We start from the raw sequence: 24,804 nt of genomic DNA, 5'->3' as shown, positions 1-24,804 counted from the left end.
TATGATGAAGAAGCACGATAAGTATTATATTAATGTTTTTTCTTGATCACACAACTAGATTTGTCCAGAAAACAGGAAGTTACGAAAGGAGAGTATGTCTAAAAATAGCATCGTCTGCATTTGAAGAGGAAAGATGCAATCCTCTGTAAAAGAAAAAAAAAAAAACAGGACACGATGTGCTCTTCAACACTCAGATGGAATTGGTTTCTAAATATAGTGAGTGATAGCACCAGTGGATTAACTTGTGTGATTTACATAATCACGCGCACGCCTTACACAGCATGCACAGCATACAAAGGACGGAAGAAGACAAGTAATAAAAGATAAACACGGAAGACACAAAGCGGAATCAATGAACAAACAATAGTTAATTAAACATTAACCAAAAGACTATGTGCGCATGCGTGACAGAAGTGAGTACGAAACTAAAATCACTAAATGAACAACTCCTGAAAGGGAGGGAAGATGTTTGTGAGTCATTTACAAAAAACAGACTCTGCGCCACCAAATGAGTGTTCATTATCGTTAATTTCGTCCCTATAATTATCAGCGTTGCGTTTTAACATCCGCATGCTTGACTTACTAGTCACGTGGTTTAAAGGATTAGTTGGGTGCAATATTAAGTAAAGCCTATTTCTCCCACCGGGTGAATCCACCATTTGTTCTCGAGATACACGTCCATCAACATCAACATCAACATGTACAAACAGTCAGGGATTGTATGTGGATGCGTTTTTGGTGTAAAGGCCTCAGCCAACATGTGTTATTTAGGCATATGACCTGTTGACTTTGACCTCTTGCTGTACATGGCGTATTTGTTGGTGTATATTATACCTTGAAAATGAAAGCACTGAGCTTTGCTTAACTAATAATAATATGCACATTTATAGGCGCGTTTCTTCACTGTACAGTAGACTCAATGAACTTAACAAATATTTCAGAATAATTCAAACACTTTCTGACACAGACTAAAACATATTGGCAAGCTAGTGGCTAGAGACACATCAACAGACATAAAGACGGGCAACTCTGCTCATGAAGCCTGTCGGCGGCTCGGCAGAGGAGAGGACTGGGAGACTAACAAACATCGGCAGAAAGTACGGAGTAGTCACAGTAAGCACTAATTCACTCCAGGGACCTGTTGGTAGTCAGACTCCGAGTGGTAGCACGTGTTGCAATGGCGACAGAGAGGTGAGGCCGCAGACTATATTTCTGTCAATTCTGACCCTCACGGGGATGAGTGGCAGAGCAGTTGCATCAAGAGTAAAAAAATCAGGGTGTAATTTGAGATACATTATCGGGGAGTTAAATCTCTGTTGCTGACACACTGTTCCAAAAGTGGCAAGATGGCGCAGATGCGGTAGTTGAGACCGTTAGTCAACCATTTAAAGTACTCCACACGTGGCGCAGACACAGAAGAATAATCCAGAAGACAGCTAATGGCGTAGCAGAAACACATTTCAAACAGTAGACACAAAGCGTAACGCATATCGACGAAGAAGACGAAGAGAAATGGAGATAACTCATCCTATAGCCAGTAAGGGGAAGTGACACCACTCTCTTATCTATGCCTCATAGAGAAACAAATTGCGTCCCGTTAGTCCTTTAACCCCAAATTACCCCCAATTTGAAATTCATGCCAGATGAGATCAACCATGCTCGCTGATATTGCTCCCCCCAGAGTGAGGGGGAAACATCCGTCTGGAGAGACTTACCAGTGAGATGTGAGGGACAGACACCGGGTCCAGTCAGACCGCGAGTAACAGTTGTATCAATGTTCACGTGACTGTTGGCCGAAAGGAGTGGGAAGAATAAAATGTAAAGGCATCCTGAAGGTCTGTCATTTCAGAGCAAAGCACCAGGCGCACCACCAGCAGAGACTCTCGTGCACCTCGCTTGAAGACCTCATAGAGGAGTGAACACAAGACCCTGGGAGGATAAACCAGAAGATCTGAAGGGCGTCCTGTATGGATGTGGTGTCATGTTCTCACGTGTTCACTCCGTGTACAGTACGTTGACAATGTTCAGCCGTTGTGACTTCACTTTTCGAAAGATATTTATCCTGTTCACTATGAGCTTGCTTCATGAAGTTTGTGTCACATCCCATTTTAATCAAGGTCCCTGCTTTATTTCAGAGGATTATTTTTGGAATAAAACAATTCAGTCGCCGAAACAGTTTGTCTTGGGTTATTTTCAAGAAACTTGTGTAGAGTGGGGTTCATTGGAGATTTTCCCTTGTAGCAAGGACACGTCTTCTTGCGAGATTTACGACACCTGTTGTCCCGACGATGACTCGGACATCCTTCATTCGAGTCCGAGCAGCCGGTGGCTGGGCTGTACAGCGGACAAGCACGTGGCCGTCGTCAAGTGTCCTGTGTCGTGGACAAATGACTCAATCAAAGAAAAATGTGAAATGGCACGTGGTGTTTACACTACAGACGAACCTGTTTCTGATTTACGTACTCAGGTGACCTACCGGAACCAGTTCTGCGCGCGCTGTCACGAACTTGCTGATTACGAGCCATGGCTTGTGAACGTCACGTGCCGTCACTTCCAGTTCGTCTACAAGGCTCGGTCAGTGAAGGACCTTTTAGACCTCGCGTCGAAGAACGCCAACGTCTGTTCCATCACGATGGTGCCACCACATGGTGTTCAGGTGTTACCATGCCCGGCACACCAGTGGTTTACAGCAGTCGGCTCGTGCAACACCACAGGCACGTGGGCCTCAGATGACTACGATAAGGACGTGGAGGACAACTGTCTGACTGGCCCTCGAGGACTTCCCTTCAGAGTTAAAGATCACAGAAACACTTACGAAAACCTCTTCTGCGCCATCTGTAATGGGAATGTTCTTGAAACATCAAAAGATGCAGTGTATAACGGTCCTGACTCTCTTACCGTTTCCCTTGGGATGTCTAATAATGAACCCGAAATCCTTGCAATAGTGCGCGTGGCTTCTCTCAAGTCCCCCCTGTCACTGTTGCTGGGTCTGACCGACAGAAATATGTTTCTGGATATGGAAAAACCCCTCGCTTGCTCGCAAGGACAGTTCATGGGACCAACAGTAATTATTCATAATAATAAATAATAATAAATAATAAATAATAATAATAATATATTGTTACTCGTGATGATTTAGTAAAGTAACAGGACGTGTTTCTGATCCCACCCCTCTCAGCCATGTTATGGTGCTATACATCATTCAAGGCTCAGTATGTTATGACTAATATTATTCTCGAACTTCCGAGTTCGGGTCTGGGGAGGCTACAGATGACAGATCCTTCGCTTTGCACTCTTATTTTCACCCACGGTAGTAATCACACCCCCGGGGTACGAGCGAATGTTGAGCCTTCCTAGCCGAGTGCAATGGTCGGCTGACAGACTTGGACACACATCGCTGCACCGACAGCCTCCAGTCCATCGTAGGTCTGTGCATGTTGGCGTTGTGCACGCTGGCGATACTCACTTCCAGATGTAGCTCGTCAGCTCCGTGCTCAGATAAGTCCTCTCGACTCAAAGAGCAAATGGTTTCTCCTGCGTCTCGATGAGATGTCCACAGACGACTCCATGATGCTACAGTCAGTCAGCAGTCAGTCAACCGTGACATGACCAAACCAGCTTGTGTCGTTTAACTGTTGCATGTAAAGGTTTCTGGAGCGTAAATATATAAATAATATACCGACACTAAAATTACAGCCGATGATAGTGTACTGCATGCAAAAAATAGAGAATAATTATTATTATTATCCTCTTATTATTATCCTCATATTATTATTATTATTATTATTATAATATCGGGTCTGCCAGAATCATTAGCTGGGCTGAGGTTGCTGCTTCACACGGGCCGTCAGTACCTAAGAAAGGAAGAAGTGTGTGGACCTTGTGAGAAATGTGTACTTTAGTGGGAGTGACGGGACTAAGACAGGCCGAAATATTGCAACAATGCTTAGAATGAAGTTTGTGGACTTAACTAAATATTCATCAGCCTATTTTCCTATTTTGCTCTCAACTGTTTCAGGGGATCTGTCACAACGTGACGTGCAGCGATGGGAAACTTCTTTTCTCTGGCGACACGTGTGTCACGGCCTTGACCCAAATTAGAGGGTTAGTATACAAGGTTGACGTCACCTTAGTTCCCGATTCGAACTTAACGGTGTCGATGTTATCAAAACGGCCCCTGGCTGAGCTGGCGAGACAAATTACGAAGCAAATCCTTGAAAGAACGCACTTCTTCAGTTATGTTGACACTCTAAATATTGATATTTATTTTGATTTGTTTCGTCTAAACAATCACCAAGCCAAGATAGAGTACATCAGACTGAGAGGCAACCTCACCGGATCCAGGGAAGTCGACAGAGACGACTTGGAGAAGATTTTGGTTCACGAACTTCTGGTGGATCCCTGGACTTTGCACAAATACAATTCAAAAATTATCGCCGTACTCAAGCAAAAAGATGAGTTGTTTGAGAATCGGTTAGAAAACAGCTCAGAAAACAACCTGAGTGAGCAACACATTTTTTTGCCCAAGAACTGGCCACAAATCTTTGCTACTTTAAAAAGACAAAATTCTACAACAGTTAAATTCCATAAGCACTATTCACCACATTTCAGTGGCATAGAAACACATGACATTCCTGAGCGCCTACAAATTGAGCTGTCGCCATTGTTGACATGCGCTTACGTCACATTGTCGCCCAGTGAATATGAGATACGACAAGGTGACTCTGGGGGGACCCAGCTGTTTGTCGTGGGCGACTACTACGACATGCGGCTGACGCAGCTGATCTCCATGACAACTGAAAACGATACGCTACACGTGTGCGTTGAAGCGTTACAATCAGCAGAACTCCACCTGAAAGTGAAGAGCGCCACCTTGTGGCTACAGTGGTTGTCCCGACTGGTCATCTCTCTGTCCATCGTCTGTCTCTTCCTCACTCTGGCAGTGTACGCCTTACTTCCGGAGCTGCGCACGCAGCCAGGACTGAACCTGATGGGGCTGTGCGCGACTCTGTGGGTTGCGCAGATGACGCTGTTGGTGGCGTCACATCACGTGGTTTGGGGGACGTGGTGTCGCGTGCTTGGGATGCTAGTGCACGGCGTCTGGCTGAGCGCCTTCTGCTGGATGGTCGTCTCTTCTGTCCACATGTTTCGTGCTTTCTCGGCCAGAACCTTCCACACTCGACACAGCAAGTCTCTGACACGGAGCACAGCGCGAAATGCTGTTCTTTCCTTCGTCTTTCCCGCTATCATCGTGGGCCTCGTCATCGTCATCTCGTCTGCCCAGTCTCACGGCAAGTCCATCGGCTACGGCGGACCGTTGTGTTACCTGAAGCTCTCAGGTATTGGTGGGGGTGGCCATGGTGTTGCCGCTGTCAGTGGCTGTCGTGGTCAACCTGGTGCTCTTCGTCTTGACCGTCAGAAGGATTAACGAGGCTTTCACACTTAATCCCCTGTTGGAAACCAAGCGTGACTCGCTGCAGCACGTGCAGACATGCGCGCGCTTATCGCTCTTGACTGGCATCACGTGGATTGTGGCGCTTCTCGCTGAAGGCTTCGATTTTGATTGGCTGCGCGTGATCTCAGTCGTGGCCAATGGCGGCCAGGGTGTCCTTCTCTTCGGGTCCTACGTCACCACGAGAAAAGTGTTCACTCTGCTTCGCGCTCGCCTCGCTCACGCTGCTGAGGTCGCACCGCAAACTGAGCTTACAGATGATAAGGCTATGGCTAAAGTGGCTTCCCTCAGTGAGATAAGAGAAAAGAATGTATAAAGCAGAATGCCTTCGATAAGGGATGATTCCGCAATCAGTATGGTCAGGCGTCACTGCTTATTTGTGGTTCTTCAAAAATCACCCCTCCCATGTTTTCATCCCCCTCTTACTCCTTTTCGCTATGCTCCCTTTATTTTCTATATTATCTGTCTCCCTCCCTACCCTATTTCCTCTCTCCCTCCCCCACCCCCCAATGGATATCAGATTAATTAGAGCGTCTGAAGTTGGAAGTGTACCGGTTCGATGTGTGCAGGGCGCAGCGAACTTTCCCCAGTCGATCCAGCTGTCGGTAATGGTCACCTGACTCCATAGAGGACAGGGAGGTAATTGGTGTTTTCTGTCGAGCCAGTAACGAAGGCTACATCACGGCAAGGTAGCCAGCCTGTAAACAGATGCCGCACGAAGAGAAAGAACAGCGTGCCCGAGACGAGCTGAACCCAGGACAGCCATCCTTCAGTGTCTTGGTGACAGGCGCTAGCAGTTCGACCACCGGACCGCCCTCTGACTCCACAGAGGGTTGGGGAAGGTAGATAGAGTGATTGAGTAGAGATGGGCACCGCCCTTTAAAAAAGAAAAAAAACTGGTCCCGAGAAAGGTGAGTTCCACCAGCTGTCCCAGGTAACATCCAGAGGAACTTGTTCAAATTATAAGCTATAAAATTTCTGCACAAGAGCTCAAGGAGTGCAGTGCTCCTCAACAACTTTCAAACAACACTTAGTATCCGGCAATGTTCTTCATAACCACTACAGTTGTGGCTGCAACTCAAGCAAAACTTTATGGTGGTGTAAAGGCGGGACGATAAATTAGATTTCCTGGAATTAAAATTAAATTCAGGAAACCTTACTCAATTAGTTTTAGATGTATATTAGGCGCTTATTACATTAGGTGTTAAATGTGTTTATGTGTATATTAGATGCATACTATATTAACTGTGTAATAGACGGATATTAGATGTGCGTGCCACAAGTAAAAAAACAAAAACAAAAACTGTTTACACGCGAACCCAATGAAAAAGTATTTGGAAATGTTTAAATAACATTCCACACACGCGCTCAGGGCGGACTTCTCACGATTGGTGAGGACCGTCCCACTACATTTTCTGTTGTCCCCCGTCAACGGCTCGCTGTTACACGTGATGATGGAGAAAGAAGGTGGCTTGCAGAGTAACACTCATGCTACTCGTACAGGTTCGTTAGGTGAAGGTAGCTTATTCGTGGTGGCCAAGGATAATAGCGCATGGTCTTAGTTGTAGGCTAACCCTAACCCTGCTTCGGACACTCTTCGTCCTGAAATGCTGAACTAAGATTCTGGGCTCAGAATACAGCACACACAAGGAGGGAGCAATGTCAAGGCGTCACACCTGAGCTACAAAGATTATTTTGAGGCTAGTAGCGTCTTCGGCTACCATAATGGTCATGCTATGTTGACTAACTTGAGTAGAATACAAACTCTATATATTTCTAACCAAAATAAAACTGTCAGTTCCGGCTGTATGCAAAATCAAATATTTTAAAATATAATCAAGTGTTATAAATAACACATTACAGCAAGTTTGCATTGTATTTACACTAGCTCTAGGATTATGCATGTCGATCAAATACGAACGCTCAGGTTGTAATGTATTTGTTTAATTATTCATCCATTTACTGATTTTGTCCTGATGGACTACCACGTTTGACTGCACCATCTCCAAGTTCTTAAGATACTAAAAAGTCCCAGTTCAGAATTATTACCTCTTTTTCATTTGGATTATGGTCTGATTTAAAATATTGTGTACAATACATTTATTAAAAATACTTTATACTTCAGATAAACTATATAGACATTTTAAAATCGTGTTCCTGTACTAGTTAAATATTTTATCATTGTATAATAATGATAAAGCTTAAAAGATGCCCAAAACACTGACCTCAAATGAATGAAAACATTAACAATAAGATAACCAAGCATTAATTCTCTGCACTTCTGTCTTGTTTTTTTCACATAATGTCAATTATAAACTCATCAGTCTGTTCACAAAAAAACAGAAACACCTTGTCATGATCATAAAACATTCTTTTTCATTCAGGAAGTATTAATATGCAAGAAAATATCCGACATGCTGAATTTTTGCCATTCATTTCACTTATGACTGATAAAATTCAGGTTACTTCTATTTGTACTTATATTTTAAAAAAAAGCAAAGAAGTAGGTACTTGCCACAATTCTTTCCCTCACTGACACCTACATTCCACCCCTCTCTCCCTACACTTGCACACACACACACACAAAAATTTGAACAATTCAGAAAATGTGCTAACATTTTTAACATGGAATCATCTCTTGATAACTCTGACTCAAGGCCCTTCTTTGTAAGTCAAACAGTAAATTCGAAAGAAAAGCTGTTTTGTATACATATATACTACTTATATTTAATCTTATTGCTAATGTCCACTGCTATCCTGGTGACAATCTCATACAGCACGTAGGTGCAAAACATGAGAAATAAATCCTGAAAAAGTGAGCAAGACACACAACACCTCTTTGTTTCCTTAAACCTCCCTCTACCATGACTGCATTTTTGAAAAAAAAAGGACTTACAATGAACACAGACCCTGAAGCCTGGAAGAGTGTTGTTTGACAAACTTCTAGCAACTGCTCATGACCTCCCCTCTCTAGCCAGATGCATTTGCTCTGCTTGTGTCGTAAGTTCATAAAGTCATTGTTATGAAAACAGTCACATATAAAATGCAAGAAAAACTCCATTCACGTAATGCATAATTATAAGAAGACCCAATGCACTGTTGGCACAAAAATTGCAAAACGTGAATCGTGGACTGTAACTCTCGGTGGCCCCTTCTGGCTCCTCCCATTAAATGAAATCATCTCCAATCTCCTCTCAATGAGGGACAGAGTGCATGGCAGAGATCTCCTTTATAACACCTTGTAGCGCCCCTTGTTGATAGGCTGGTAGGAGTTTTGCTGAAACAACAAAAGTTTGATACAATTTTTTTTCCTTTTAGGGAAGTTGTACATACTATCACTCTTACTGTCACACTGTCTTGCTCCTGTCAATTATTTCAAAGCAGTAAATCACATTTGCTTACAATCCCACTTCTTCTGACCTGCACTATTTCATTTCTTACTCCTGGGGGCAGGGAAGTGGGGTTAAATGCTAACAAACAGTGAACTATCTGGCAGGTTAGCCGAATGACCAGCGCAACCAGCTTGCAATCTGCATGAATATTTACTGTTCTTCATGTTTTGTAATGGCACTCTTCCTTCACAATCTGAAACCTACGGCCTCACAACTTTGGCAATAACTGCAGTAAGGAAGAATGCAGTCACCACACTAAAACTCTGTGTTACTGTTTGTATTGTCTTTTACACCAGTACAGTGGTACCTCGACATACGAGTGCCCTGACATACGAGTGTTTTGAGATACGAGCCGCCGAGCGAGCGATATTTTGCTTCGAGATAAGAGCAAGATTTGACATACGAGGAATCGCACACTACACCGCTGCACACGACCCCAACATGCGGGGCGGATGTTGGGGTCGTGTGCAGCGTCTAACAGTTTCTCCCACCTCAGACTAGACCTCAGTCTGTGTGCTTGTTTCCCTCGTTTTCGAAGCATTTTTGATAAGTTGGGTTCGCGTATTTTGCTTGAGCTAGGTGTGCGAGTAATTGACTTGGCGAGGATGTACGGGTGCAGCACATCAATGATATGTTCTGAGCTTAAACAGGAGTTGATAAAGGTTACAACGCCAGCTAAGGGCGTTACAATAATTTCTAATCTCCGGACTTCTCTCCATGAAAAGATGGAGAAACTATTGACTGTGTGGGTGACAGAGAAGCAGCTTCAAGGAGGAACCTTAACACAAAGCATCATGTGTGAGAAGGCACGAGCGATTTACGGTGATTTGCTGAAGCAGATCCCACACACTTCCATAAACGAAGAATTTAATATGTTTTTATAGAATATCTATTTGTTATTCATAAATAAATGTTTCTTCTTGTAAATACACTTTTTCTTATTCAAAAACACTTAACAAAAACAACTGAGGTGGTGTTTTGGGAGCTGGAACGGATTAATGGCATTTCAATGAATTTCAATGGGGGAAAATGGCTTTGAGATACGAGCAATTTGACATACGAGCAAGGTTACGGAACGAATTAAACTCGTATGTCGAGGTACCACTGTATTCTCCAATTCACTCAACCTTACATTACTTCACTCTGGTTTAAAACTTTACAGGACAACCTCTAAATACAGGGTGACAACATTTTGATGACCCTATTTCGAAGAACAGTTAACTCTCACACCAGACGATGTCATATCAACACAACATGGCAGCTTCCTTGTGCTGTCTCAAATCTGTTTTAGACGTAAGCAAACAATTGTTTTGCAACCCAACATTTTGAAGACAAATGATTTCGTGTCTATCATTTTATACCCAGCTTGCCAGTCTTCTTGGGTTTTTCTTTACTCAGTAACTTTATTTCTCTCCCCTACCCCACCCCACCCCCAACCTCCTCACCCCAGCCAGCCTACTAGCCTCTCACCCCAGCCAGCACTAATGATAAACAAATAAATATACTTTAACACCCCCAAGTCTTTTGCCTACCAGGCGAACCAGTTCCTCCTTAATCAGCCGTGTGATCTCCTTCTTGGCCTTGCTTATGGCAAGTTCATTGGTTGCTTCAATGGCCAGATACAGACGTCGTTCTCCTTCTTTTGGTTCTTTTCCTGGCGGCACATAAGTGCCACGTACTGTGATACCTGCTTCCGAGTACTCACAGATTTGAGCCAGAGCATCCTGAAGAAAAAAAGAAAATTTCAAGTAGTTGACTAGAAATTAACCTTAACTATATTTATAACTTTGATTCGTTATTCTTGTATTTAAGAATGACATTTTATTAGAGTGATATTTCTTCCACACTGCCCAAAATAAACCCACTTTCCTTGGATGTGATAATTCTTCCAAGCTGTCAAGCAAAGCACTCACCTTGGATGTGACCTTCCAACGAGCTGTCTGGGGAAAGTCGTTAATGTCCAGCTCCTCTTCATAGCGTTTGAATGTCTCAGCAGGCATTTCAGACTCTTCATTCTCTTCAGATGGAGGTTTGTACCCAAGCTTAGCATTAATCTTCTCTGCTTTCTGTTCAGCAATAGTCTTGGACTGCAACACAAATTAATCAAGCAGCCATATAACTTGATGTGACTAATGGATTCCTAAAAGACCCACTGGTGTCATTAAGGAGACCACATGCAGCGATGTAAATGCAAACACACTTCTCTCACAGGTCTGGACTGGTGTGTATTTTACAGATGCATAATCCATAATACATTAACCACAATATACAACCCCAACACTCACTGCAACTTGGGGAGCCTGAATTGAACCTCCCTTCATGATGGCTGCTGCTGCCTGCTGTGTAATGTCCTGCAAGCCAAAATACAGAAAAGAGAGAAAATGAAGCTCTTGTACTATGCTTCCAGACTCTCAGCATTGGCTGAAAGCCGTATAACAACTGTAGAATAATAATAATCATCTATATATAAATAAAGCAAATTCATTAAGAATGCTTAATGCACTTTACAATGCTAAAATCAACATTAAATCATGTGACCAAACAGAATTCAAAAACATTATACCAGGTACACCACATGCCTACATAAAAATTCTCAAGTGTCTCAAGAATGTAAAAAAGGTAACCCTCCACATAATATAAAACATCTCATATATTACAACCATAATATACAGCATACCAACCACATGTGTGTGCACACACACACATTATTAACAATGCAAAATTGTTGAAGACAATCTTGATCAAAGATCTGGAAAAGATTAATTTCATTCAAGATCCTACCCAAAGGTTCTTGATCTAATGTTTGTAAAAAAAATTCAGCAAAAGCATTCAGCAGCAAAGATGAAAGACAACCAGTAGCTAATTGCAGAGTGAAGGACGTAGCACAAAGGAGTTGTTTGAAATATGATACAATGCTTTGCTGAACTTAAGACAAGCAGTCTTAGAGTAATAGCAATGTTACAATGTAATGATCTGACTCAAGAGAACAGGCCACTTCAGTCAGCCTGTGAACTTCACAAGCAGGCTTATCAATCACAAGGTCTAGAATTAGACCATGCTGCAAGTGTGATCAGTCACAGCCTGGTGGAGATTCCAGAAAATGGGCTCAAAACACAGACCACCAGATAATTCAGTGTGTGACAATCAAGCACATACAATTTTTAGGCACCAAAACACTTGTGGCCAGCAAAACTAACGAAAATACAGAGAGATCTCACACAGCAGCCTGTTAGATGGGCAAGCACTACTTACCTTTATAACATGACTAGCACACAATTATTGGCAATTTACTCATGGGTATAACTGCCCTAACATGTGTAAGGAACTAGTTGTTTACATTAATCCAACAGGCAAACTAACTCCTGATTATGAGTCACTATATAGGTGAAGTTACATGATTGATTGGCACATACTGGAAGTTCCCAAAATGAATGCCACTAAGCATGAAATGTTTGGTCATAGGGGGAAGTTGGAAATATAAATGATGCATAAATATCAGGTTAAAATAAGAACCTTTTTTGTTGTTTTAAAAAAAGCATGTAAAAGAAGCTGTGGAATTATACATTTTATATATTCAGACCAAATGATGCTCCTTTAGATGACAAATTCTAGTATTTGGGTAGGCCTGCCCAGAGCCCATGAATATTGGATTTCAGCCTCAATCTGCAGATAGCTGATTTACCAAGGGTAGGCTGGGTAACAGGATAGGAAAATGTTCTTAATGAATACGAGCTCTGGTAAATTTTCTGCATTAAGATAGCAAAAGACACTACCATGTCCAATATATTTTGAGGAAACATTTCAAAGTAGTTGACCAAATATGATAAAAGCTTTATACACTCCATTCAAAATGCAAACATGCAGAATGCACAAAGCTGTTTGCAAACATCTCTGCTACCTGTCATGCAACAAACATGAAGGAAAAGACCCACCTGTGCTTCGGGTCCCAGGTTCTTCTGAATATTGATTTTGGCCGCCAGTCGCCTTGCCAACTCCATCTTGGGGTTATTTATGGGAGAGTTCTGAATGAAGTTTTGCACATTCTGCACCATGGTCTGAACCATCCCTTGCACCATGCACTGAAAGCCTTGCATCGCCAGTGCGGCTGGAATCATGTTTACACCTGGTGGGCCCATCATGCCTGGTATAGGAGGGCCCATCTGGCCAGGCACTGGCTTTGCAACATCTGTGACACGCTTGCGACTGGCAAACATATCTTCAATCTTTTGCTCAATCTGTGACAAGAAAATTTTTCTTGTAATTTTACTTTGTCAATATTTACTAGATGATCCAGCTATTGAGAGCTTGGAGCCTCAACTACTCTTATATTAAATTACTGCCCTTAGTCAGTGGGGTAAATGGTCCTGCTCTACTCTACCCAGATGCATCTGCCCTCAACTACTTCACGGTAAGTGCCCAGCTGGTGCAAGATGTTTACATAAATTAAAGTACCTAGGTGCAAGGAGACTGCTGGAGGAAAAAAAAAAAAGGAAAAGGCCATCTTCAACCAGCTCTGAGAACCCAACAATTAAATGCAGCAAGATTCAGCCAGACTGAAGAATAGGTTTGTTGTTGCATTCCTATGCTCTATAAAAGGAGCAATAAGGAATAAACTAAACTAAGAATAGGTTCATAGGACAGCACAAAAATGAGGAAGGGATTCTTTACTGGGGCCACGGGCCAGCAGCAAAGAATGAAGCCTTGCACCATATCGCCAGAATGGAGTGGTGTTTTACGCTGTGCCAGCAGCTGAGGCTATATTACGGCAAGCAGCCAGCCCTGTAAACAGATGTCACGTGCAGAGAAAGATCAGCGTGCCCGAGACGAGAAATGAACTCAGGGCAGCCAACCTTCACTGTATTGGTGACAGGCGCTAACAGCGCTAACCGTTGCGCCACCGGACCGCTCTGCCAGAATGGAGGATCAAACTGACAATTCTGACTACTCGGAAAAGCTGTCAAAGCTTTTCTCCTATTTTCCAGTGCCCAACACCCTTCCCTACATCAGGAAGAAGGCATGGGAACCTGGAGGTCAAACTGAGACGACTAGTTGCTGCTACAAAACACAGCTGTTCTGATGGGAAGAAACATGCTCATCATTCATTCACTTGTCTCTTGATTGTTGCTGGTCCTTCGGGAGGAGTAGCATAATCATTCAGAAAACGCAACACTTGCATCTCACAACTGTGATATTGTGAGGCTTAACAGAGATGCGAATGGAGATCAGCCTACTGGGTAAAGGAATACAGCTGATGATGGAAACTGCTATGTACAAGGAAGTCCATGTCATGCTTGTGCATGGCATCCTCGCCACTGTACCAGAGAGAGGAATGATGACATTATTAAAGGCAGCACAAAAGGCTGGGACAGGTATGGTGATGAAAGCTCATAGGGAAAGTAGCAGAAATTCAGACAAATACGCCGTCTGATGGCTGTGTTTACCTGCCAGCCAAGTAAAACAGGGGTCCCCAACCACCCTACCCTGAGAAAAAAAGGTTATTCCCAGGGACTGGGATGACGAGGTGAGAGCTAAACCTATATGTAACAGCTGAAAGTGGACACATCTGTGTAGAGCAGCCAGGATTGCTAACCTCACTGACCAGGAGCAGTAATAAGTTTGGTTGAAAAGCAGCTGTAGCCCTTAAACTCCTAACGGTCATGTCATCTAGTTAAGTTCAAAAAGAAACAAAATTATTAAGTAGGTATAGCTGATGGCTACCAGAATGTAAACCATGGAAACTGCCATCATAATTATGCTGTTACATTATTTGCAAACAATCTAAGAGCAACTATTTTAAATTTTCTTCCATTACATTTGTTCAACAAATAAGGCTAAACATAAAATAGATGAATCACTGTTACCAATTAATGCTTCCTCCAAAGATGCACACAGGCTTCAATTTATTATACTTATTTTTAACGAATAACATAAATTTTTTGATTTTACATACATATCAGCATAGGGACACTTACATCCAAACCAGCATCTTCATCATCAGAGTCCTGCAGGCCCAGTGCTGCTTTCTGCAGTTTTTTCCGATCATCAGCTAGCTGAGCTTCCATCTCATCAAACTTGAACCCTTTACCTTTGAACCCACTTGATGACTTTATGGTGCGTCCCTCCTATGTAAGCGAACAGTATGAGTTATGAGGCTGACAGCATGTAACATGTACAGATAATAACAGCCTGCAGTATGTACAAATAACAGCCTGTAACACATATAGATAACCTGTGGAATTTTTGTTTGCCTAGTCACATAACAGCTCCAAAAAATGATACCTTCATTTTAACAGCCATAAATTCATTAGGTTTTATAGCTGATAAAATCTGTATCTAACAATATGAGCATTCTTTGTCACATAACTAAAATCAATGCTAGATTGTTTCAGAAACAAAATCTCAAATTATTCAAACAGGAAGGTGAACAATTATGGACTGTCTTGTCTACAGCACCTCTTCAGTTTTTACCAAAACCTTTAAAAAAAATTGCCAGCATCCTTTTACCCACCTCCCCAAGCAACAAAAGGCACTGCATTTTTATGAGTTACACATGGGGTATTATATGAAGCATGTATGAGGTAGTATGAGGAATCTAGCCAATACACATCTTACTGCTTTGGCTCTCTCCCTGTACTCATTCCACAGTTTATTCAGTTCTTCAGGAACCGGAGCTTCTGATAGCTCTAAGGCACGGATAATTTCCCCAGCATACCTTTCCTGTTCTGGAGTTATAAAAGTGTAAGCAAAGCCTTTGTTTCCTGCCCGGCCTGTCCGACTGTTGACGAAGAAAACAACATGTGAACAATGTATATCAGCATTCTGGGCATGCTTTTCAAATCTATCAGACTACTTATCTTTTACAAGCTTCTCTGTTTAATTTTTTTCTTAGCCTTTGATATGATATCAAATTTATGTTACTTTACCTTCATTCTATCTAACCAAACTCATGCATGCTCATACCCCTAATAAACTCACCCACATCTGTGAACATAATCTTCATAGTGGTTGGGACAATCATAGTTGACAACTAGAATCAAATGTTTGACATCCAAACCACGAGCTGCTACTGAAGTGGCCACCTGAAACAAGAAACACCCTGTGTTTTAAGGCTCTGCCCATGACTACCATAAAATTAGGTCAATTGAGCACTCCTGTACATAAGCTGCACCCATTAAATTTTTTTTAATCTCTATTTTTTTCCACAAATAGGCCGCTAATATACAAAACTTGAAAGTTGTATCGTAGGGATTTTGTCTCAATTTCGGCATGACGAGGGTGTGTGCTTCAGCATCTGATATGAATCCTTCAATTGTATGACATGTGCAGTACACATTAAAAAGAACACACATTTTTTTTAAATCTAAACCATGCTACAACCGTATCCTACAACAACAAAAACTGAAAAGCTTCAAAACAAAGGCATCCTTACCAGGACTTTGAAGATACCATTTTTGAAATCCAGGATCGTGGAGTCTCGATCATACTGGTCAATGCCTCCGTGTAGTGCCATGCATGGGTACGCATGCTTCATTAGCATTTTCATTAATTCATCAGCATGTTCTTGTTTGTCAACAAACACTAGTGCACTCCCCTGTTCTTGATAGATTCCCAGCAGTTCAAGCAGCTTGAACAACTTTTTGTCTTCTTCAATCACTATCTGCAACCGTGATCCAGTTCTATGTGCACACACATATAGACACATACAATCTTCTATACCTCTAATAATCTCCCTTTTTACCGCTTATAATCATCAAAGCCTCTTTTATTGTTGCTCTCTAAAAATTGTCTTTTGCATACATATTCTACTCTTTTTATAAAACTTCATTTTAATGAAGAATTTTTAAAATGATGGTTACAAAGACTCTTTCCTTACCACATTCTGATTGACATCTCTGCACACAACACTGCGACCTCCCACTTGTACTTCAATAGGTTTGTTCAATATTCGACGAGCCAGTGCTTCCATCTGGCGTGGAAATGTGGCTGAGAACATCACTGTCTGGCGATCTGGCCGTATGTTGTCAATAATTCGCATAACCTGCATGTTTACAAAAAAAATCCATCAGTCTGGTGTGATCTTATATCATCACTACAACAATACCTGTTACCTTTAGAATGACACTTTCAAGGTCATGTTGTTCATGGCGATTCTTTTTTTCTTTTCTTTAAAGTCAAAGACAGACCACTGTCAATGAGAATAGTTTTCCAAAGGTACAAAACTATTACAGATAGTTTTCAGACTAAAATTCTTCTGGCAAATGAGTATTTTTTTGGTTTGTTTTTATTTTTCTATAAGGGCATTCTTCCAAACTTGAGTAATCTCACTGAGGTCCATCCCCCCCCCCCACCCGTGTCCATCGTATTCAATAATTTTTATTACAAAACTACGTAAAAAAAAAAAGGAATGAAATCCATTTAGCAAGGTGAATCTTGTTTGAAAAGACTAATGTCCCTTAACACAGAAACAATATGATGTTAATTTTAACATTTGAATTTTTCCAAATGTACCATTCTTTTCAAAGACAATAGCGACACACGTGCACAACTGTTCCTAAACATATTAATATTTTAATTTTGGAAATACTATTTTATATACATAATTTTCTTTGGATTGACAACAAAGTGCTATTTCATGATGGAATAAGGTAGAAACAATTTCTTTTTCTTAATTTTGAACTTAAATCATAATTTTGATTTAGCTTCTATCAATTTTAGATAGGTTTTTTTTTTAGTTTTTTTAAAAATACTTTGAATTTTTGTGTGTACCTGGGGATTAGAATCAAAGGTGAAGTCCTGGACTCAAAGAGTTAATCACCTTATCTATAATAATAGCCAGAAACTAGAGAAAACACAAAGACACATACTAAAACCATCAGAATACAGCTCAAAATTTAGATCTTCTATTATTCTTTCATACATACCTGAGGTTCAAACCCCATGTCAAACATACGGTCAGCCTCATCCAAGACCACATAAGTACACCGTCTCAAGTTTGTGACTCGCCCTACAATCAAGACAAATTTATCACTGGGATTCACCTGCTAACACCTGAGAGCATATTATTAAAATTTAATAAAAATAGTGCCAAACAAAAAATAATACAAACTTTATAGAAGACAGCACACAAGAAACAACATAAACTTTACCATCTTTTTCCTCATCCTTTCTTGGAAGTTGGAAGACCCCACACGCACACCCCCATCCCCCAAAAAAGAACAAAAAATCCTGCATATTATAAAATTAAAAATAACTTTCTTTCTTAGTATTTCACAGTTTTATGGTGGCATAACAATTTCCTTGCAAACCTGCAAATTTCTAGAGCCTTACTATTTCTAATGTCCTGAAGAAAAGGAAAAAACAAATAATTACAAGCATCTGGACTGCTACTAAGCTGACTTACCGCTGTTGGCTGACAGCATGTCAATCATGCGTCCTGGTGTGCAGACAATTACTTCGCATCCTCGTTTCAACTCCGCAATTTGTTCAGATATACCAGTACCTCCATACACACACACTACATGCAGACCCAGTGGTTTTGTGAATTTGCGGCATTCTGTTGTGATCTGTAGTGCCAGCTCACGTGTAGGAGTCATAATGACAGCTGAAAATAATTATTACAACCATCAACAATAAAACTGTCATAAATGTAAGTGCTACAATTCATTAATCAGAAATAAACATGATTTGCGTACTGTTGAAAATAAATAAACATACCAACAGGACCATCACCCTCTTCTATCGGGGGCTGATCAAGAATGTGGCGTAACATGGGGAGTACAAAAGCCAGCGTCTTTCCGCTACCTGTCTTAGCAATACCAATAAGGTCACGACCAGACATCACTGCTGGAATGGCCTGAGCTTGAATAGGAGTTGGACGTTCATAATTGTGCCTGTAAAATAAAACAAAAGGATGATATTTCTTTTTACCACAAATCTTGTATCAAAAATGAAGAAATGTGCACGTGATGAAATAAGATTTCATTTTTCTGCTTGCCAGCAATAAAACTACCATTTCAATAAACTCAAACTTACTTTTTAAGAGCATCCATCACTTTCTTATTAACACCACAGTGAGCCCAGCTGTAGATTGGTTTAGGACAATTTTTTCCTCTAACTTTGATGCCTTCCAATTCATTGCGCAGTTGCTCTACCTCTGTTAAATAGAAATAATCACTATCAGCATTAGCAACTATAAACAGTATTACTACTTAAAGTACTTTAGACTAGGGTCTTTAACTGAGGCAACTAGAAAATTTAATGTATTTAAAAAAAACATTAGCAATCTCTTATGCAATGTGAATACATCTTGCGAATGGCTTTTAATCACAGCAAAATATACAGATGCAAGCCAGATTTCCTGAGACGGAAGACTTTCTAAGAGCTACAGCGTACACACATCACTATTTTCACACACTTAACACCACCTAAAATGCCTCTATTTATTGAGTTTCACAATGCTGTAATCAAGCATTTTGATTTTAACCGATCATGCCATTGCTAACATTGTAATATCTATTTCTGTTGGCTTATTGTATCATTCTTGTCACTTTGACGATTTCTAACATCTGGCCATTTTTAAGTCACATCCCAGTCCTATTATGAGAAATCCATTCTCAGGCAGGCACTCTGAACTAAGCATATAATGTGGTGTCAACCAACACTACACTTAAAAGTACATCAAAATTATGTAAAATATTGGTTCAACTAACAAAGCTGAATACATGAACAAAGATTTGGTATTTGACATGTATACTGATATTTTATGAACAACCATGCATAGTCACCACACCTGCTGGTGTCATGTTTGCGATCTCTGGAACTTCAACATAAAAATTCTTTCTGAAGGGGGCATAGTATATCTTTTCATGGTTGACAACTGTCAATTCCTGCAAATGGGAAAAAAATTGTAAACTGGAGACAGTTTTTTTTAAATGCCAGAAATTTGATGACATGGCACAGCACAACACAGGCAATAACCTTTATCACAGTTTTTATAACTAAGCTACAGCAGTATAGTGACATGGTCACAGCCCTTACAGTGGAGTTGGATCTTTTAATTAATTTTGTCAAGTCTTTTCTAATCTGGCTTTAAGCAGTGTGTGACATACATAAATTAGGTTAACTTTTGCAGAAATGTACACACACACAAAAAAAACTCAGTACACTCTTTGCAACCTCCATTTTTTATCTAACCTTTCTCTTTTTCACCATATTTGCCATAGCTGAGTCCAAGTCCTCTTCTTCTTCCTCTGAAGAATACTGAAACAAAGATGCCTCCATATAATTCATCTCAATTTGTAGCAGTTGACGATTGTTTTACTGTTCATAATAGCATTAGACCACTAAGTTGTCTTTTATATGAAACATTTGTCATGTGTCTAACACTACAACAGCATAGTAATGTGTCCAACACCATGACAGCATAGTGACAAGCACCACAGACCTCCATGGCATCAATGTTGCTCTCCATCAGCTCTCCCTTGTGCTTGGCTGGATCCGCCTTCTTCTTTACCACAGCTGTCACAAACTGTACTTTTTGTTTAGGCTGCAACAGAAAAATATTCTTTAGCACTTACTTTTAAGTCTCCCTCTAAACACTCTTTGCTCCTAAAAGAAGGCAAAAATTTAACTTTCTGAGCACTGATGATTTAGTATGAAATTCTGGATGCGATTGTATTAGCATGTGGTGACAAAATGTTGCGTAACTATAGTTGCATACAGGATCCAGTCCATTAAATCCATCCATTCCGTTTTAAGGTGATTAACTTTACTGAAATGTTGCAAGTTAGTAGTAAGAAGGCGATGAAAACTAAACTGTCTTCAAACCAAAATGATCTGGGCAGAAATTAATCAACAAAAACAAAAAAAGGAAAATAAATATTTCACATTGCAATGAACACTTTTTCAAAAACGTGAACATCCAATTTTGTCTCAGTGCAACCAGTTACATCAGAAACCCTAGCAAACAGTCTGAAAGAGAAGTGAAAATAAAAAGTGCAAAACAAAATGTCATCATTTCTTACCTCCGATTCTTTAGCAGGCTTTTCGGGGTCTCGCAATGTCTTAACTTCATCATTTACTGTCTGAAAATTAAAGATACATAAGCACAACCACAGACAAGCAAGTGCTTGCTCCTCTACCTTTCTACCTGGATTCTGGCAAATTTAAGATTCAAACGATAATAGGAATATGTAAAACATCAGATATTTTTAGGAGAATGTTAAAATTCAAATGCTCAAATCAATCTGCACTATATCTTTTTTATTTTAAAATTTAAGTGTTCTAACAACACAAAATGTTACATTCTCCCCATTCTGGATGCGCACACACACACACGTAACACACAGTAATAAAAATATTACAAACATTTTTCCAAATTACTCTTCAACGAAAAAAACCCACAGCAAATATATAATTTTTAATAAAACAAAACTAATTTCATGCATAGATTTTACAAAAAGGTAAAAAAGTCTTGTTAGCAGTGACCGGTCAGTGAAGAATGAAAACAGCATCACTGCTCATGAATGAAACCACAAACATAAAAAACTGGTAGAATTCTATCAAGCACAAACCAAATAAACACATAACACTGCTGTTAAGCCTTGTGATAACTTCACCTGCATGTATGCATCAAGAGGATCAATATCTTCATCAACACCTGCAGCATTATTTACTTCTTCTTCGTCTTCATCTTCATCATCCTCTAAAGTCCATTTCTTGGAGGGCTGAGCAAAATTGATTGGTATCAGCTCTTGCTGTTTTTTCCTCTCTTGACGCCACTTTTCTATTCTCTCACGGCGTTTTTGCATTTCTTCCTCAAGATGTTTCTGTTCTTCTTCCTGCAAAGACAAAACATGTTGATGAGGCAATGTCCATAATATTATGATGAGCTATACTACAGAGAAGATGTATGGAAGGTTACAAGTAAATGTTGATGAGACATATTGTCATGAGATGTACTACAGTTTATGACTCAGGAGAAATGACAGAACTTTTGAGAGCCAATAACTCATGATACTGTGGCTGTTGCCTTTAAATTTAGTGAATCCAAAAATTACCAATCAACATGTCAAAGAAACCTGTATCCCACTGTTTCAAACAAATTTTCTACACCTTCATTTTTCACTGCTTGTATTCTTACCAGCAAAACTCCTAAGGAACAATTCCAGAGTTCTCTTTGGACTCCACTGCCTATGAATCATGATTCTGTAGCATTGCCAAATGCTTTCGCTGATTTTTTCACAGATAAGATTCTAAACATCAGAAACAACTTTCCACTTCTTATAGCTGTATTTTCTTTATTCAGGATGCAGTATTCAGGCTTTTTCCTTGATGTTCACACTTGTTTTAGATGACTTTGTGTTTGAGATCCTAAGAAATACTGTGCCAAAGTCTTGTAAGAGCTGGATCCCATTTCTGCCTAACTGTTGTAAATCATCTTGCTGTTCTGTTCCTGGTCATAACTAATATCATTAACTATTCTCTATGTCTTAGACTACGGCAAGGCATTCTTAGCTGATTGTCCTGAGGTCACAATCTATCTCCTTCAGAAGGTAACTGCCTTATGTTTAACACTCTTACACTTTTCTAATAATAAAGCTGAATTGATTTGCTGTGAGCACATCCAATATAAGGTTACTAGTGACCTTTGTCCTCTGGTCTCTGACTAATCTTCTCCTAATTATCTCCAGTCTCCTTCATTCAGTGTTTGTTTAAGTCCCGGCTACCTCAACCATCACTCCCACAGATTCCACTCTTTTCCATATGGACCTTCCCTTTGGGATTCTTTACTCTTCAAAGTTCCACATTCCTCTTCTTTCTCATCCTTGAAATCTCATTTGTTCCGAAAGTACTATTTGTAATGTGCCTTTGTTCAGTCTCATCTTAACTAGGTATGCTTCAGTACTGCTCTTCATGCCTCAATGGTAGGCTGTTCATCTTATTTTCTGAATGGTGTATATGACTGAAAGAGTGGGATATTTGAAGTCATCAAGTATACCACTTCTATGGAAGGGTTAATTCTTTACCACAAATTCATATTTCTAAATAAAGTATTCATGAAGGGACACACTCTCTCTATAACAGCACTTTCATTTTAACTCTTTTCAATAGATTTTACCTTACTGATAGGCTCATCTTTTACAGATAGAGCACCTTCACGATGAGTCACTCGCTTCTCTGGACTCTGAGACTTGCTCTTTGACCGTCTGCTTTTTTCCTTTCTGGGAAAAAATATAAACTTCTCAATACACCTGCATCTTCATTCACAGCATATGTGTCTAGCAAAATCTTAGGTACTCCACTCATTGGTGGTATGATAGCAGTCTATGTCACTCCGATGTTTACAGCTATTAAATAGAATAGGTGTTATAAAAAATAACCATTAATATTTTGTTGACTTCAATCTGACTAAATGTTAGCATAAGGTGACCAGACGTCCCGCTTTAGGCGGGACAATCCAACTTTTGACATCTTGTCCCGCCTGCTCATCGGGCGGGACGCCCAATGTCCCGCTTTCTGGCTTTCTAGCAAGTCCATCAAATGTCCCAGTTGTCTCTAAAAATCACTTTTTTCGGCGTTCTTTGACGGTGACGACACCATCATCGGCATGTGTCCCGCTTTCGCCCCCGAAACGTCTAATCACCTTATGTTAGCATAAAAATAAAAAAACAATTGCCATCCTATTGTGCTTTAAGATTTTAACTTTTTTCAAACTTGTATTAAAGAAGACAATGATGAGTCTTTGCCAAATCATCAATGACATCAAATGTTGCCAGGACCATCCTGTCATCAATATTCTATCAGCTGGTAAGTACTTACTTCTTTGAATGGTCTTTATCTTTTGATGGTGATCGTCGCTTTCTATCTTTTGACTCTTTCTGACTTCGGTCTCGAGATCTACTTCGTTTTCGTTCCCTTGATCTTGATCGGCGTGACCTACGTTCGATGCTTCTAGAACGGCTTCTCCGCTTCTTACTGCTTCTGTCACGTGATGTGCTGCGACTACGTTTTCGGTAAGATCTGAACATGCAACCAAATGCATAAATTTTTTTAAAAATACTGCCAGGAACTTCATGAGCAAACTTCTGCTATTTTAAGCTTTAAATAACACAAATATAACTTCTATGTAAAAAGTCTTGTCTGACAGCTGTAGCAATATATTATTTCCGAAGTAACCACAATATCAAATGTTGATAAATCCAAACAAAAATGACAAATAGAACTATGTGTGCAAAAATGTATCTGAACTATACAAACTCCTTGTATAAGAGATGTCAGATACATAATTTTTTCCTCGCTAATCTATACACGTTTACTATAAATTGCATAGTGGTCAGAAGTTCATAGGTAATTTCTCCCAAAGTAGGTCCATTTCGTCCCAAGCCCAAAGGACAAATCGACCACTGATCAAACAAGTAGCTATTAACGTCAAATATTACCAAAGGAGCCAAAAGTTGTTTAAACAATATAGATAAGCAAGCTCAGGTACCTATTTTAACAATTAAACCATGCGAATAAGTTTAGCCACTATTTTACAAAATGGACCCTTGCCAATACGCATCCAAAGAACGTATCTTACAACGTCAAATAAACGTGATTTTTCTCTTTAAACGATCTTTTAAATTAAAGATGTTGTCATCATTTTATTGTAAACTTGTATTTCTGTATTTCTTTTATTTGTAGCATCTCAGATTTTGAACCACTACCGAAACTCACCAAAGTTGAACATCCACTTAGTCCTAAATAACTTACCTGCTGTCTCTAGGCATGTCTAAATTCTTTTAATTGATATATGTTATATCGTTGCAGCTAAACTGGACAGTGCATGTAATAACACAGTGTTGTTATCTGCTACGATACACTTTCTGAGCGGCACATGAGCTTCCGGTGAGACTACTTCCGGTGAGACTACTTCCTTCCTACCGTTAAGTGTTTTAAATATCGCATTTTAAAACTTAA

At 40.2% G+C, this 24,804-nt stretch overlaps 2 protein-coding genes across 2 annotated transcripts; one reads left to right on the top strand and one right to left on the bottom strand.

Moving 5' to 3' along the window:
- The first annotated feature begins 1,692 nt into the window (after positions 1 to 1,692).
- On the top strand, positions 1,693 to 7,947 carry LOC112565359. Its single transcript, XM_025240774.1, is given in 3 exon segments — positions 1,693 to 3,064; positions 4,019 to 5,329; positions 5,331 to 7,947. Coding segments are annotated over 3 exon segments (2,832 nt in total). The 5' UTR covers positions 1,693 to 1,981; the 3' UTR covers positions 5,769 to 7,947.
- LOC112565352 (probable ATP-dependent RNA helicase DDX46) lies at positions 7,806 to 24,740 on the bottom strand. The gene is made up of 22 exons (XM_025240762.1): positions 24,598 to 24,740; positions 23,665 to 23,865; positions 22,964 to 23,066; positions 21,462 to 21,683; positions 20,868 to 20,927; positions 20,288 to 20,389; positions 20,038 to 20,103; positions 19,634 to 19,730; positions 18,877 to 18,997; positions 18,559 to 18,734; positions 18,245 to 18,445; positions 17,766 to 17,848; positions 16,718 to 16,882; positions 16,274 to 16,501; positions 15,820 to 15,923; positions 15,457 to 15,619; positions 14,817 to 14,966; positions 12,777 to 13,079; positions 11,130 to 11,195; positions 10,758 to 10,931; positions 10,377 to 10,568; positions 7,806 to 8,729 (listed from the first exon to the last, which is right to left on the bottom strand). Exons 1-22 carry the CDS (start codon positions 24,612 to 24,614, stop codon positions 8,682 to 8,684), a joined length of 3,042 nt encoding a protein of 1,013 aa, XP_025096547.1. The 5' UTR covers positions 24,615 to 24,740; the 3' UTR covers positions 7,806 to 8,681.
- Between the last annotated feature and the right edge of the window lie 64 nt (positions 24,741 to 24,804).

Source organism: Pomacea canaliculata, linkage group LG1, assembly GCF_003073045.1.
Source record: "Pomacea canaliculata isolate SZHN2017 linkage group LG1, ASM307304v1, whole genome shotgun sequence".
Classification (NCBI taxonomy): Eukaryota; Metazoa; Mollusca; class Gastropoda; order Architaenioglossa; family Ampullariidae; genus Pomacea; species Pomacea canaliculata.
Note: the sequence above shows the minus strand (reverse complement) of the source record. Positions and strands in the feature narration are given on the sequence as shown.

Coding starts and splice junctions, on each gene's coding strand:
- LOC112565352 (XM_025240762.1), bottom strand. Junction 18,998..19,633: donor CGCAAACATGACACCAGCAG/GTGTGGTGACTA, acceptor TCTATTTAACAG/AGGTAGAGCAACTGCGCAAT. Junction 16,502..16,717: donor GAGATGTCAATCAGAATGTG/GTAAGGAAAGAG, acceptor TCACGGTTGCAG/ATAGTGATTGAAGAAGACAA.